The following is a 16,042-nucleotide window of genomic DNA, read 5'->3' as shown; positions in this document are numbered from 1 at the left end:
AGCCCGGTAAAAAGAAAAAATATTAGTTAACCTTTCTCTTCTTGGAGGGAGTTTGATAATTTCTGGCCAGTAATAGAAACTGCTTAATTTCAGGGGCACCCAAAGTTTGGAATTCACCAACCGATATGATTTTTTAAAAATTGAGTGGCTGACATAGGGTTGACATTAAAAAAATATATGTATTTGACAAGTAAGGCCATTAGAAGAAGAAGAGAAAAAGGCAGAAAATCTTGCCATCGACTACCATCATCTTTCAAGAAAGAAGGGCACATTACTACCAATAATCAGAAAGAGAATTATTCCAGAATAAAAAGCTCTTCACACTTAATAAATTTAGATTTTTGCAGAACGTATCACATTGTCCTTATTTTTACCTTTTTGCTCAGGACTGGCTAGATTTCATTACGGTGCAGCATCTACCCCAGGACTTGCATTTAGAAAGCACTGGCTTTTTCCCTCCCAGTCCAGCCTGAGAAGACGGTGCACAGAGGAAAAGTATAGCTTTTGTCATTGAAACATAGACATGATGGTTTTTATAGTTCCCTGTAGAAGAAATGCATTTGAGCCTTCCTTATGAAGAGTGAGGAAGGGAGAAAAAGAGAAAGCAAAGCAGGCAGCAGAGAGAAACAGAGCTTTTTCATTGAAAAAGTGTTAGAAATGTCAGCTAACACTTTTCCTTTGATTTCTCTGGAAGCAATTAGTTAGGGATCTTACCAGAATGGAGACCGAGTGGAGCTTGGCAGCGCTTGAAGGAAGAAAAACAAGCTGTGTAAAGGCACAGACGTTAGATTACAGCTCAGGCTGAGTTAAAATGCTGGTATCATCTCCAGGTTCTTGAATTTTATCAGGGGACGACAAGCCATCGTGAGAACAAGTAAGGAAAAGAAGTAGGTTTATATTAGTTCTGAAGAGTGTTTCTAAATGAATGATGGATTTTGGTGTTTGTTTAAAGTTTATGTTTACCTATAATAATATAAAGGAGACTCCTTCTAAAAGTCTCAACTTGTGTGTGGAATAAGGCTGAGCATGAATGGAGTAGTTTTTTCTTTAATTAAAGTGGAAATTCACAATTATGCATCTGAGTAGAGCGGGGCCAATGCCATCATCTCAGATCAGAGGGAAAGCAGTTACCTGCTCCTTCGACCCCTGTTTCCACCTGGCTGCAGTGTCTCCAGGTGTGGGGTTGGCCAACAAGAAGTTAACCTCTGATGCCCTGAACGTGTTCAACAGGAGTTAGGGGAGAGCTTTGTGAGAACACTCTCTTCAACTTCTACCCCTCGCACACTTCCAGTCTACTTTTAGTGAAGATGGATGAATGCTTAATGCAGTAAATTAGGGTATTATAACAACTCTGTTTAGAGGATAACTTCTTCTTACCCCACCTCCAGATGGTGTTTTTCGGCTACATGGTATTCAGCATCCTCTTTGGCCTCCTGGCTGACAGATATGGCCGCTGGAAGGTAGGTTGGTCTCGAAGGATGATTTGGAATTTTCTTTTGGGTATTCCTTTGTGGCCGTGTCAACTTTGCTTCTCTTTAGTGGATATTTCCCTATCAATTCCCAAGACAGAAAGTGTGGAAATGTCCTCTGATGTCACATGCCTGGATTCCAGGCTTGTCTTCTTGCTTTCTCATCTTTTCCTGAGGTACCTCTCCCCATCCCTTGTCCCTGTAGTCCAGGTATGGAATTGATGGATGCGCGTAGTTAGAACATATTACAATGTGGGAACTTGCACATATAAACAAACAGCTTCACATTAGTTAACTTGGGTATAGCTTTGAAACTAAGCCACTTGCTCAAGGTCACCCACCAACTGAGATTAAGCATGAGGACATAAACCTATGTCTTCTGAGTATAAACCCAGGTCTCCTTTTCTTCTCTGATTTCTGGTGGGCAAGTCCTCTCCAAGCACAAGCACAACGGGAGAAGCCCCCAAGGAAACCATTAATAGAATTGGCAGTATGTGTTAGGTACACAAAATAAATATCATCGACTCTTATAAATTAATAAGAAAGCACAAGTATCTCAAAAAATGTAAAGAGCATAAAAAAGCATTTTACAAAAGAAGAAATAAAATAGTCAAGAAACCTTGAAAAACAATCAACCAAAAGCAGAATTGATAGCAGCTCAACACAAGGTTGACATGAGGGAAGCCATACTGTAGAAAAGAAACAATATGGTACCTTTGAATGACCTCTGATTAACTAGCTCAGACATGCTCTATGGATTTTATGGCTTCTCCCAGCTGCAATAAGTCGTTAACTTTGTTCTTTTGAGTTCCTTAGGAGTGTGATGGCCCCCAGGCAGAGAGTTTTTATGCTGATAGCCATCATCTATGACAACCGAAAGATCAGGGTATAGGGCGTTGCACTGGTCTCTGATGCATATCCAGTAAAACAAAAGACTATCAGGAACTAAGACCAGATGTCTGCCTCCACCTGGAGATCAGACAGATGCCCCCACCTGGAGACCAGATGCCTCCCCCACCAGGAGACCAGCCACCTATATAACTGGCCTGTAGTCTTTGTTCTGTAAGATGTTTTTTTTCGGACAGTAGTCAGCCATCTTCCCTCTTGCTAGCAAGCTGTAATAAAAAGTCCTTTCTCTGCTACCACCTTGCCTCTTGACTATTGGCATGTCTTATGGTGGGCAGATGACGCCTCCCCTTGGGCAGTAACAAAATTACACAGCAAGATATAATTTTTTCCTTATCGAATCCATATCAAACATCAAATCTATAAGGAATTATTCTTTGTCTTAAAGAGCCCTGCAAGTGTACAGACACCCTCATATACTATTGGTATAATTTTTCTGATCATCAGTTTGGCAGTATGAATCAAGAACTTTGAGAATATCCATTCTCTTCACCTGATAATTTGCCTTCCAGAAATCTAGCATGTTTAGATCATCAGATAACAACAAAGATTTATGCATAGTCATTGTCACAGCTAATTTTGATAGAGAGAAAATGTGAAACAACCTCAGCATTCAACGATCGGGGAAAGGTTGATGCATCACATTACGTGTGTCTTTCCACCAGAATCTTTTGCAGCCATTAAAAACATGTTTTCCCTTACAAACAGGGAAAATAGGATAAAACTGTGTTAACGGTATTTTCCGTGGGTTGGAGAATCAAGGGTGATTTAAATATTTTTATTGATGTTTTTTCTTCCATATTTTCTACTATGAACTTATATTATCTTATAATTAGTGAAAAATATTAAATTTTCTACTTGTACTCATTCCAACACAATGCTTTGCTATGTTCCTGACATCCCTGTGAACGGGGAGCTCAAGTTTTCACAGTCTGATTTACAAGTTCAGTTTCCTACCACCTGTGAGGGTGGGCAGCTGGGCAGTTTTGAAGAATGGTCTAAATGCAGAATGTCTGGGCTTTCAGACAATAGAAAGGCATGGACTGTATTGTCTGATGATTGTGTGGGATCAGTGAGCTCACCATAGATTAGCTCCTCAGAGAAGCAAATATCTGGATGGAAATTAAAAGTCACCTTCAGAAGTTAGATTTTCTCTTCCATCGAGGCAGGTGCCATTAATGTGTCTCCTTTTCTTGCTTCAGATTTTGCTCATCTCATTCCTGTGGGGAGCCTACTTCTCCTTGCTGACCTCTTTCTCTCCCTCGTACATCTGGTTCGTCTTCCTGCGGACAATGGTGGGCTGTGGTGTGTCTGGCCATGCACAAGGGTAAAGTCTTCCCCTAGAGGACCCTTGAGAGAGATGTGCACACCCACTGATGCTCACAGGCACACTGTGCTTAATGGACTCATAGCATCAATAGACTTCACTTGCGCTAATTATTTTTGAGCTTTTTTTTTTTTTTTAAGCGATGGCTGCTTATTCCTCTAGAAGAAATATATTTATTCATCAAGATGATGTTTGATGGTGAGACTAGCAGACTGCTAGATTGAGCATCTGTGAACTTTTTTGTTCCTGAGGCTGATCATTATTTTTTAGATGAATAATATTTTGTTAGACTAAATGGGAATAAAAAGTGCCGTATTAGGTAGGTAACAAAAATATCAACCCAAACACCATCTATTAATTTCTTGAGAATTTAGTTTGGCCATAAGCATCTTTAACATTTACGAATAACCATTGTAAAGTGCCATCGACCTGTAATTTAAGACTGTGTCAAAGTGAATTTGCAAAGCAGGGTGAGACGTGCTGAAAGAGACGTGCTACTGCTAGTCTTCTGCCCTGGGATGGGTGTGCACTGTGCTATTGTGCATGGGTGGGAACGTTGTTATGCTAAATGCTCAGCAACTTGGGAGCCTCCCTTACATGAACAAGGCCCCTCAAGCTATTCTCTCCTGGGCGCCTTGGAGCAAGTTACCCTTAGAATGTACTAGGAGATGTCAAAGCACCTAATTATTGTCTTAATGTGTCAGGGAAAGCATCGTTCTTCCCTGGGGCATAGGTTAAACATCACTCTGAGCTTTGGAGCCATAGAGGAATAGAAGTTAGATAGAATTTTAAAACATCCCTCAGACAGCCCAACAAATATGGTAAACCCCCCAAATTCTGGTTAATAACTGCAACAGAGAAGAGCAATTAGAACACTGATGGGATAGGATTCCATTTATTCTTCTATTCACAAAATTAATGTGTACTTAATTAGAAACCTGTGCTTTGACTGTCATTAGTTGGGGAAACTACCTTCTCTTGGGTGTATTTTAATTTCCCAAGTATGTTTTAGAAAAGGGAATCAGGCTTAGCAAAAGATTTTGCCAACACTTCTCTTGGCAAAAGAGATAAAGCTAATATCTCTTAAATGGTAAGAGATAACTTCGGGAAGAGATTACTGTGACTTTCAGTAACTTTGGGAATAAAAATGGGAACAAAAGAGTAGTTGTAAGTTTACTTCTTATTGTTCTCTTACGTGGATATTAGCTGTATTTATATTTCATTTTATTAATTATATTTTGATATATGATTATCTAGGAAAAACTCTCTTCTGTTTTCCTTTACACACTCACACTCACTACTTCTGACAATACTTCACTTCTTTTTTTTTAATAAGACTTCACTTCTGGGGCCGGCCTGGTGGCACAGCGGTAGGGTGCGCGCTCCGCTTCCGTGGCCCAGGGTTCGCAGGTTGGAATCCTGGGCGCGCACTGACACACCGCTTGTCAGGCCATGCTGTGGTCGCGTCCCACATAAAGTGGAGGCAGATGGACACGGATGTTAGCCCAGGGCCAATCTTCCTCAGCAAAAACGAGGAGGATTGGCAACAGATGTTAGCTTAGGGCTGATCTTCCTCACAAAAACAATAAATAAATAATACTTCACTTTCGACACCAGATGTGTGGGTTTTTCCCCACACCAACCAATTTTCTGAAACCACCTGGATGGCCTACAATTCAATTCAGTTCTGACCCTAACCAGAGTTAGTGCAGATCTCACAGGTTAAGGGACAATTCCCACAAGACCGTCCCTCACTTCGGACACCACTCACAAGTATCAGGTCCTCAGGTTACCCACAACTTCAGTCTGACTTGGCTACAAATTGGAAGTTCCCAGGAATCCCTCCTTGGGTTTGAGAATCTGCTAGAGTGACTGACAGAACCCAGGGAAACAGTTTACTTACTATTGCAAAAGGATTATTTATTACAAAGGGTACTTGACAGGAAACAAATGAATATCCAGATGAAGAGATACATAGGGTGAGGTCCAGAAGGGTCCCAAGCACAGGAGCTTCTGTCCCTGTGGAGTTGGGGTGCACCACCCTCCTGGCACATAGATGCATTCACCGACCTGGAAGCTCTCTGAACCTTCTATGTTAGGGATTTTTATGGAGGCTTCACCACGTAGGCATGATTGATTATTAACTCATTTTCCTGGCTGTCTCCTCCCTCTGGAGGATGGGGGAATAGGGCTGAAAGTTCCAAGCTTCTAATCACGACTTGATCTTTCTAGTGACCAGCCCCCATCTAGAAGCCCACCAAGAGTCACCTCATTATGGGGCTGGCCCGGTGGCACAAGCAGTTAAGTGTGCGTGCTCCACTTCAGTGGCCCGGGGTTTCCAGGTTCGGATCCCGGGCACGCACCGATGCACTGCTTGTCAAAGCCATGCTGTGGTGGCGTCCTATATAAAGTGGAGGAAGATGGGCATGGATGTTAGCTCAGGGCCAACCTTCCTCAGCCAAAAAAAAAAAAAAAAAAAAAGAGGAGGATTGGCATCAAATGTTAGCTCAGGTCAGATCTTCCTCACCAAAAAAAAAAAGAAGAGTCACCTCATTAGAACAAAAGATGCTCCTATCACCCAGGAAATTCCAAGGGTTTTAGGAGGTCTGTGTCAGGAACCAGGGTCAAAGACCAAATATTGGCAGGAACCGGAATGATGAATGTGTATGTTTTTTAACTCTTTACCTCTGTGACAAGAAAAATTATGATTGTTAAAAAAAAGTTATTTGGTTTTGTAAAAATGAAATTATTGTGTCTTCCCCCCTTGCTGTTTAGGCTAATCATAAAGACTGAATTTTTGCCTACAAAATATCGAGGCTATATGCTCCCCTTGTCTCAGGTAAGGTAAAATAGGAATTCTACCCAGTCTTCTGTTCCTATAGGATATGACGTACATGGTTTTCCATCTTGCCCATTGGTTGTTTGATTAGCACACTGCCTATTGCTTAGTACCAACGAAAGAGCGTTGGGAGTGCTTGACACCAGAGGTCCAGTTCCAAGGTTTTCTGAGCCAGGACTTTGTCATCCAATAATAGCATTTGGAACACAGTAACCCCTTCCTCAATAACCAGGAAACATTGCCATGGCTGGTTTCACTGGAGTAGTAGAAGCCCAGGAATGCATATGAGATGAACTTTCACCCCATTGAGTCTTCAGGGGAGGGACACAGCTACTCTCCCTTTTAGGGTGTCCCACCTCCCTTGCAGAGATACTAGTGTCTGCAAGTCTATAATCGGCCCGTGCCTGTGGGAACGTGCCGTAATTGCCTCCTCCCACAGCTGAGCCATTTATCCAGGTGAGAAGGTTGGGATGTGCCCAAGCCCTCCTCAGACCCCTGCTGGTCACTGATTTTGGTTTTGCCTTAGAAGCAACATCAATCTAGGTGCCCCTCTACCGTCTTTGATGCCATCATTATCCAAAAGCCCTGACCTTTCAGAGGGCCCATGAAAGAGACAACCCTTTCCACTGAAGCATTGTATATTTGGCAATAAATAAAGCAGTAGGAGAATATTTTTAAATTTATTTTTAATTTTTCCAATACTAAATTTAGGCAACAAAAAAATTGGAAAGAATCTAACAAACACAGAATAACTCTACATTCCTCTTAGATTTCTTCTTCCGGTCTTTGTTAAGATGGATGCACACATTTCTAATACTTAGCGGTTGGATTTCACACTTATTATTTAATGGGCACAGTCCTATTCAAACTCATCTATGGACATTTTCCCTTCCACCTGCCACTCATTCCATGGCCTACTTCCTGGTTATGTTTTCTCCTTGCTAGTCTTATTGTCTAAGTCTTCTTGGGTCATCTAATTTAGTCCAATGGTTTTAACTATCTATGTGCCTATGACCCCCAAAATCTTTATCTACAATCAAGAGCGTCTCCTTGAACTTCAGAGCCATGGCCACTTACCTGTTAGTCACTTGAATATCCTACAGGCTTCTCAAAAACAACATGCGTAGACTAATCTCTTTATCTTCCTCTGAAACCTCTTATTTCCATGTTTCCACTCTCAGTTAATAACAAACACTGTCCCCTCAGTCATCTGAGCCACAAACTCAAGAGCCATCCTGGACCCCTCCCTCTCCTTCACCCCCATTCTATCAATCACCAAACCCTACTGATTCATCCTCTATTAATGGACCCTCAACCACAGTGTCCATCAGCAAACCCTGTCACCTTAACCTCCAAAATATGTGAGCAGTCCCTCAATTAAATTTTTTTTTTTTGCCATTTCACTACTAAAATCCTTTTCAATGCCATGTCGCCTGTTACCTGATCTACTGCAATGGTCTTGTCACTGGTCTTCTTGTTTGCTGCCTCTTCAGAAACGTCAAACTTGATCACTCAAGTTACTTGCCATCACATTACTGCTTTTTTTCCCCATAACCCCTATCACTTTCTGAAATAATCTTTTTTTTTTTTTTTTTTTTCCTCTGGGAAAGGTTCGCCCTGAGCTAACATCTGTTGCCAATCTTCCTCTTCTTTTTTTTCTTCCCCAAAGCCCTGTTGCATGGTAGTATATGGAAGTTGTAAGTCCTTCTAGTTCTTCTATGTGAGCCACTGCCTCCTCACAGCTACTGACAGACGAGTGGTGTGGTTCTGAGCCTAGGAATTGAGCCTGGGCTGCCGAAGTGGAACGTGCTGAACTTTAACCACTAGGCCATCAGGGCTGGCTCTTGTTTGTCTTTTTGTAATAAAATTATTTGGTGATGAAATAGTCACCTCTTAATTAATCCCCCAAAGGGTCTTTTATTATATTATCTTCTCTCCGTCTCTGTAAGGTGGAATGGAGTTATCATTTACTCTCCATCTTCTGATGGGGAAATAATGTTCAGGCTAACACTTGGAATTGTTCTAATTCCCAACTCGTGGTGCCTGGCCATAGTTGGCTGCCATGTTATTTGTTGATATATAATGATCTCCAAGATATATTTTTCAGTACAAAAAGCAAAGTGTACAGCAGTATTTATACTATGTGCCATTTATGATAAAAGAAGAGAAGAACAAAATATATCTTTATTAGCTTGAATATGTTTAGAATAGCTTTGGAAGGCTACACAAGAAACATAATATTTGTTCCTTCTGAGAAGAGAAACTGGATGGCAGGGCACTACGAAAAGAGGAGAATATTTTTAGTGTTCTCCTTTGTGCCTTTTGAATTATGAACCAGTGAATATGTTGTTTATTCAAGAAAAAAATGTCAATGTCTTGGGTCCCAAATTTTTAAAACTTTGGTGACATTGCTGGCCCCTGTCTAGCTGAGTCTCCCACTTATAGACAGGCAGTCTGAGCCGCAGAGAACTGAAGTGACTTTCCCAATTCCTCCAGGTCCTAGAGGTAGTGCTAGGAGCAGAACCTGAACCTTCCACTCCTCCATCAGACTCTCTCCCATCTCACCCTTGTATAATGCTAAAATGTTAGACAGGGTGGCTCCCGAGAGAAGAGATGTTGAGCACATTTGATAGGAAGAATTTTAATCTTCCATTACTCTCCCTAGGTTTTCTGGCTTGCTGGCTCGCTGCTTATCATTGGCCTGGCCTCTGTGGTCATCCCCACCATTGGGTGGCGTTGGCTCATCCGCATTGCCTCCATTCCTGGCATCATCCTCATCATGGTCTTCAAGGTGAAGAAGCTCGTGAGGAAGCTCATCCCTCTTGCCGTCCTTCCAGCTATCCCAGTAGCCTTTTTGCCCGACAGATATCTTAATCACCTCCATCTCTTTCCTTTATCCCAAAATCTGTCTCAATCAGCTTGTGTCCCTCACCTCCTTTAGCCTGCCTTGTTATCATTTATTCCTGGAAGTTTTATCTGACAACTTGACCCTATTTGGGCTGACCCCTCTCTAACCTTTAGTACTCATGTCTTTTACATGTTCTCAGGCCACTGTGGACCATCTCAGGCCATTGCTGGTTTGTCTTCCTGCTCTCCTGCTAATCTATAAGCTGCTCAAGTGTAGAATCATTATCTTCCTTAGGTTCCAGTAGAATTCTGCTCATTGTTCAAAGACAGAGTTGGCAGCTCAGTGGAACTTGGATCTGTTTTTTTTTGTGTGTGTCACCTACCCTATGGAATCAAAGAATTTCAGAATTTAGAAAGGTCCCTAGTGGTCATTTATTCCAAACCTCAACCAATGCAGGCATTCCTTCTCTCTGCCAGAATTCTCCTAGCTTCAGGCATATGACTACTTTATAGACGCTACAGCATGTTCCAGCTCTAGGCAGCCCTAGTTCTTAGGAAGTTCTTTCTTATGTTGAGTGGAACTTGCCTCTTTATGAATTTACCTGCAGATCTTAGTACTTCTGTCTATCTTCAACATGATATCCCTCTAAATATTTAAGAATTGAGCCCAACCAAGGCTTCCTTTCTCTAAATTAAACAATACCATTACCTTCAACTCTTTCTCACAGCACCTGGTCCCAGAGCCCTATTTTCTTCTGGATGAACTCAGTTTGTCAGTGTCTTCTCTGCAGTGAATTGCTGCTCAGGCTCACACACAGGCCCCCAGGTGCTCTGGGACTAGTGGCTTAGCAGGCCTGTTGCTTCCTGTGGGCAGACCATCCGCCTCTGTTGATGTAGTCTAAGACTGCATTGCTTCTTAGCCAGCTTCACCCCACAGTTGGATGCTGTTGGGCTTAGGATCAACTACAACCCCAAGATCTGTTCTGTGTGAGGTGTTTCCAAGCCTAGACGCCTGGAATCTGTAATTGGGCGATTGATATGTTTTCTTAAATCTAAATGAATCACTCTACTTTCAAATAGTTAAATCTCACCTTGTAGCTTTAGCCCAGTGTCCCATCTTGCCTGGGTTTGCCTCCAGGGGGGCAATGTGGTCTATTAGTTCTGGGATGAGACCACCTAGACCAGAGTCCTGGCTCCACCATCCTGGGCAAGTCATTCCACATCTTTGTGCCAAACAAATAGTGTATATCTCGTTGGGCTGTTGCAAGTATCAGCTTAGAAAAAGAAGCAATTGCAAAATAAAAGGAGAGCGTTTATTTGGGGTCTTAGAATTAAAATTCGGGGAACACAGTTTCTGGCAGCAGCCAGAAGTATGTCACCTTGAGGAGTAAAAGTCAGGAGTTTTTATTAGCAAAAAAGAGAGCCTAGAACAATCACCCCAGTTGTTTGTTACGGAGGGTAAATTTATGTTACAGTTCCTTGGCTTACTCAAGGACATCTTGTTGCTACCAGAAAAAGTATATTTTTGCACAGTCCTTCAGAAAGTCCTTCCTCAGCGAATAACTCCCTTTTGGCAAGTCAGCAAGGTCAGCACAGTTTCATGTTTTTTTTAAGATCGAGTCCAGGGTACAAAATGGAGTCACCGTTGTCAACTCATTTCACACGAGGATTAAACAAGATTACATGTAAAACTCTCTTCATATAGGGCCTGGAACATGAACGGTGTTCAATGTGTGTTAGCTATGGAGCTATGCTATCACTTTTTAAAAAATTATTATTTGGAATCACGATCTTGTCGTTTAATTCATCACATTCACGTTGAGTATATACCAGGCTCAGCACCAGGTTCCAAGGCTAAAAAGATGCATAAGACACAGGTTTTGCCCATTAAGGAGCTCTAGCCAATCAGCGAGAGATAGACAGGAATGCAAAAAGTAACAGTACCAACTCGACTTGGACAAGTGTTGGAATAGCTCAAGTTCTGTGGGTGCTCTGAGGAGAGAGTGATGTATTCCAGTGGGGTTACGCTGTTGAATTTGGGCCTTGTGGAATAGAACAGACTGCCTTGGATGGCCAGAGAGTGTGGAAAGGGCCTTTGGGCAGGACTGATGCACAAGCCCTGTTGTGAAGGTGTGAAAATGCAGAATCCGTTTGGTGGACGGCAGGTAGGCTGGAATGGCTGGAGTGAGGGGCGCAGTGGGAGGCAGGCTGGGAAGACAGGCCTGTGACCAGATTAGGAAGGGCCTCGAAGCCCAGGGGCGCTGGAGGTATGGAAGGGGTTATGTGCTGGGAAGCTGGCACGTGGCTGTGTGGAGCCTGGGCATGGGGGAAGATGGAAAAGGCCAGAAAAGCAGTTAGAAAGTGTTGGAATAATCTCGGTGGGAGATGAGGAGGACCTCAACAGCCCGCTGGCTGTGGGAATGGGGAGCAGAGTGCTGCTGGGGGAGATGCTTTCCTGAGGAAGAACCAACCAGCCCTGATTGGGTGTGAGGCAGAAGGGGCAGCGGACAGTCCAAGTCAGTTCTCAAGGTCCCAGCTTCCGTGGAGGCCTGTACTGTTTTCCGAGTGTGGTGTTCAGAGTATTCAACAATCCGTGGGTTGAGGGCCTTGACAACTAGCACTGATTCCTCCACCTTGTGGGTGCTGGAGGCCCCTGCCGCGGTCACCCTTTAGGATGTTGCCATATGAGGAGGTCCCAGGGTTCCTGGGGAGGGGCTGGGGTGACAGAGCAGTGGAGAGGCACCAGGGCCCTGGCGCAGCAGCTGTCACCAACTGGATGTAAGAATTTCATTTTATTAACAAGTAGGTTGGGTTGAACTGGTGCGAAGCTCAGTATCACCCCGCTGGCATCCAAGATGGGACTCTGATAGGAGAACGTGACCTTTTTTGTTCCAAATCAACTTTGAATGCAAGAGAATGCCTGCTATATTGTGTGCCTTTAAACTTGCTACATCCTTTCCCTTCTCGGGAAACTGGGGCGGTGTAGGATATGGAGCAATCATTGCCGTACCCCTGGGGTCCACAGCAGCTGCAACTCTGATGTTCTTTGTCATCTGTGCCCAGTTTATTCCTGAATCTGCTCGCTTCAATGTCTCCACCGGGAACACTCAGGCTGCACTGGCCACACTGGAGCGCATCGCCAAGATAAACCGCTCGGTCATGCCGGAGGGGAAGCTAGTGGAGCCTATCCTGGTGAGTTCCCAGTTGAGAGATCTTCTCCCCCCATAGGGCCGCTCAGAAATCCCCTTAGTTGTAGAAGCTAGAGGGAAGGGGACCTTAGCTCTCTAGTCCCGCCCCTGGAGAAAGGAGAGAAAAGAGCAGAGCAGACGGGACACCACAAGCCACGTGGTCTTGGTAAGTTACCTACTTTCACTTTCCTCATCAATGAAATGGGAGTAATAACACCTACATTGTAGAGCTAGTTACGTGATTTAGTATCACAGTTTATAGGTGAGAGATTGTTTTATAACTTATTTTCTTATACAGGGTTTGTCTTATTTTGATATCAAACCTATAAACTTCATAACAAACTTATAAACTTCAAAAACAAACTTATAAAATAATTTTAAGATATAATTGGGCATTTAAATTCCAGGACTCTCAAGGTCAGTCTGCATTCATTTCTCACACCAGCCAGACCACCCACTTCACCCGCCTGCAGGCAGGTCAGTCACAGGCTCCTGGAAGAGTTTCACCAGCGCTGCCTTCCTCACCTGTCCTGCCATCTGGGCAACAGTTTCTATGACAGGAATTAACCCTTTGAATGTTTGGTAAACTTGCCTATAAAGCAGTTTACGCCTAATATTTATTTTGAGGTGAGTGCTTGGGGGCGGATAATTAGAGGGTGTTAGAAAGAAGAGTTTTTAAAACTACTTTAAATTTATGTAAAGGTTAGAGTCTACTTACTTTTTATACTTTTGATTAAGTCAATTTCAGTTATGTATATATTTTACAAAATTGTCCAGTTCATCTAGGTTTTCAAGTTTATTTTATTTTTTTTAATTAAAAAAAATTTTTTTTAATTTTGTTTTATTTTATTTTTCCCCCAAAGCCCCAGTAGATAGCTGTATGTCATAGTTGCACATCCTTCTAGTTGCTGTATGTGGGATGCGGCCTCAGCATGGCTGGAGAAGCGGTACGTCGGTGCGCCCCGGGATCCGAACCGGGGCCGCAAGTAGCGGAGCACGCGCACCTAACCGCTAAGCCACGGGGCCGGCCCTCAAGTTTATTGATATAAAATTGTTCCTACTGTTCTCTTGTGAGTTTTAAAAATCTACTATGTGAGTATGTCCCCTTTTCCATTTTTAAAGTTATTTATTTATGCCTTCTTTCTTTTTTCTTGGTCTATCCTAGTAGAGGTTTGTCTATTTTATTAAACTTCAAGAACAAGATTGATTTTTGGTTGTTGTTCTCTTTATTGATTTTTTGGTGGTCTCATTAATTTCTACTCTTTATATTTTGTTTTCTTCCTTGGCGTTTTATGTTCTTCTAGTTTCTAGCTTCTTGACTTCAGTACTCAGCTCATTTCTTTTCAGCCTTTTTGATTTTTAATAGACCATTTAGCTACATTCAGCAAGTTTTGTTACGGAGTAATTTTATTTTTATTCCTATTTTGTAGCTCTTATGAGTTTCTCTTTAACCAATGAGTTATCTGTTAATGATCTTTTTTATTCTTTGTTTCTAATTTAGTTGCATTTTGGTCAGAGGATGTTATCAATTATTTGGAATTTACTGAGACTTTTCTTTTGTCCTCTGTATAGTGACTTTTTATTAATGTTCCATGTGTACTTAAAAAGAATGTGTGTTCTCAATGAGTATAAATATTGTTAATTGTGCCAAATAAATATGTGATACTTGTTCTAGATTTTGCCTGCTTAACAGTTTTTCAATAAGATGATGGTTTTGTTCATTTCTCCTTATAGGCCTGACAGTTTAATTCATATATTTTGAGGAATCTTGTTGCATCCTAGTATATGATTGACTTATTCTGTGTGTGGATTTTTCTTATTATTTGACGTTTTTCTTTATTCCTATATTGCTTTGGGCATTGGATTCTATTTGCTCTCATACTAACATATCAAAACTGGCTTTGGTTAATATTTTCCTGGTATATCTTTTTTCTAGCCCTTTATGTTTAACCTTTCTGTATTGCTTTGCTTTAAATGTATTTCTTATAAATATATAGCTGATGTTTATTGTTTTCACTGTTTCATCTGATATTCTGTGTCTTTTAATAATGAGTTTGATCCATTTGCATGTATTGTGATTACTGACGTATTTGGACTTGTGCCTGTCATTTTATTTTATATTTTCTCTTAATCATATCTTTCCTTTTCAGTGTTCTTTCTCCTTTCTCCTTCTATTAGATTGATTCAGTTTGCTTGTTTCCTCCTGTATTTCCTTCTACTGGCTTGAAACTTATACGCTTGATTTCTTTTATTATAGAGGTAGCCCTTAAATACTGAAAATGTGTACTTACGGTAGTTAATATTATTTGGCATCTTTATCTGCCTTCTGAACAATTCAAGAACCTTAAACCTGTTAATTCTGATCTGCCCCAGTCTCATCTTCCAAATCATTTTTGTCTTGTATTTTAGTTTCACATTGTTCTTTTTTTTTAAATAATTTTATTTATTTATTTATTTTCCCCCAAAGCCCCAGTAGATAGTTGTACATCATAGTTTCACATCCTTCTACTTGCTGTACGTGGGACGCGGCCTCAGCATGGCCGGAGAAGCAGTGCGTCAGTGTGTATCCGGGATCTGAACCCGGGCCGCCAGCAGCGGAGTGCGTGCACTTGACCGATAAGCCACAGGGCTGGCCCCTCACATTGTTCTTAAGTTTCCCTAAATTAGACATTTTTTTTTTTTTTTTTTTTTTTGGTGAGGAAGATCTGCCCTGAGCTAACATCCATGCCAATCCTCCTCTTTTTTGCTGAGGAAGACTGGCCCTGGTCTAACATCCGTGCCCATCTTCCTCCACTTTATATGGGGCGCCACCACAGCATGGCTTGACAAGCGGTGCCTCGGTGTGCGCCTGGGATCCGAAGCTGGGCCGCCAGCAGCGGAGCACACGCACTTAACCGCTACACCACGGGTGGGCCCCGGGAGAGCCTGTTGTTGACCCAGGTCTTGCTCCGTCTCTGAGATGGGTTCAGAGAGGCAGCAGCTCTCCCCAGCCCTCCTCCACCGAAATCTCACTCTCTCAGGATCGTGTGGCCATAGCAGGACAGGTGACGTCCAAGTGTGCAGTTCTTACACGTCCTATGCACCAGCGAGAGGTGGGCTACTCTGGGCATTCTTGATTGGTTTCCCAGGACACCTCTGATGACAAAAACACTGTAATCCCACTGCCACCTGGCCTGCCGCTAGACATTTTGAGTGTGAGATAGAACGTGCCCAACAGTAATGCAAAAATCATGAGGATTAAATATCCCAAACCTCCCCCACACTCACAACTGTATTTTGGTAAAAGTGTTCTCACTTCCCTCTGTGGAGTGTTTCCCCTAATTATTACATGTGCCTCAAAACCCAATTGTAAAACAAGCAACCCAGGCCTCTTCCAAAGGATTAAGGATAATTCTGTTATTCTAATTTATTTTCTGGATTTAGGAAATAAGCTCTTGTGGTTCAGAGGTCAGGAAGGTTCTATTAG

The 16,042-nt window shown here is 42.3% G+C and overlaps 1 protein-coding gene across 6 annotated transcripts in view; it reads left to right on the top strand.

Moving 5' to 3' along the window:
- Positions 1 to 16,042, top strand: part of SVOPL (SVOP like) — a 68,595-nt gene that overhangs the window by 18,471 nt on the left and 34,082 nt on the right. For 4 of the 6 annotated variants that reach the window (XM_058531041.1, XM_058531026.1, XM_058531032.1 and 1 more), the window contains 5 exons: positions 1,389 to 1,460; positions 3,578 to 3,702; positions 6,478 to 6,541; positions 9,207 to 9,332; positions 12,452 to 12,580. In XM_058531041.1, coding sequence (XP_058387024.1) covers positions 1,389 to 1,460; positions 3,578 to 3,702; positions 6,478 to 6,541; positions 9,207 to 9,332; positions 12,452 to 12,580 — 516 coding nt within the window. The remainder of the gene's footprint in view (positions 1 to 1,388; positions 1,461 to 3,577; positions 3,703 to 6,477; positions 6,542 to 9,206; positions 9,333 to 12,451; positions 12,581 to 16,042) is intronic. The other 2 variants (XM_058531042.1, XM_058531036.1) reach the window with 2 other exon arrangements.

Source organism: Diceros bicornis, chromosome 3 (assembly GCF_020826845.1).
Source record: "Diceros bicornis minor isolate mBicDic1 chromosome 3, mDicBic1.mat.cur, whole genome shotgun sequence".
NCBI lineage: Eukaryota > Metazoa > Chordata > Mammalia > Perissodactyla > Rhinocerotidae > Diceros > Diceros bicornis.
The sequence above is the reverse complement of the archived record's forward strand: the minus strand, read 5'-3'. Positions and strand labels throughout refer to the sequence as shown.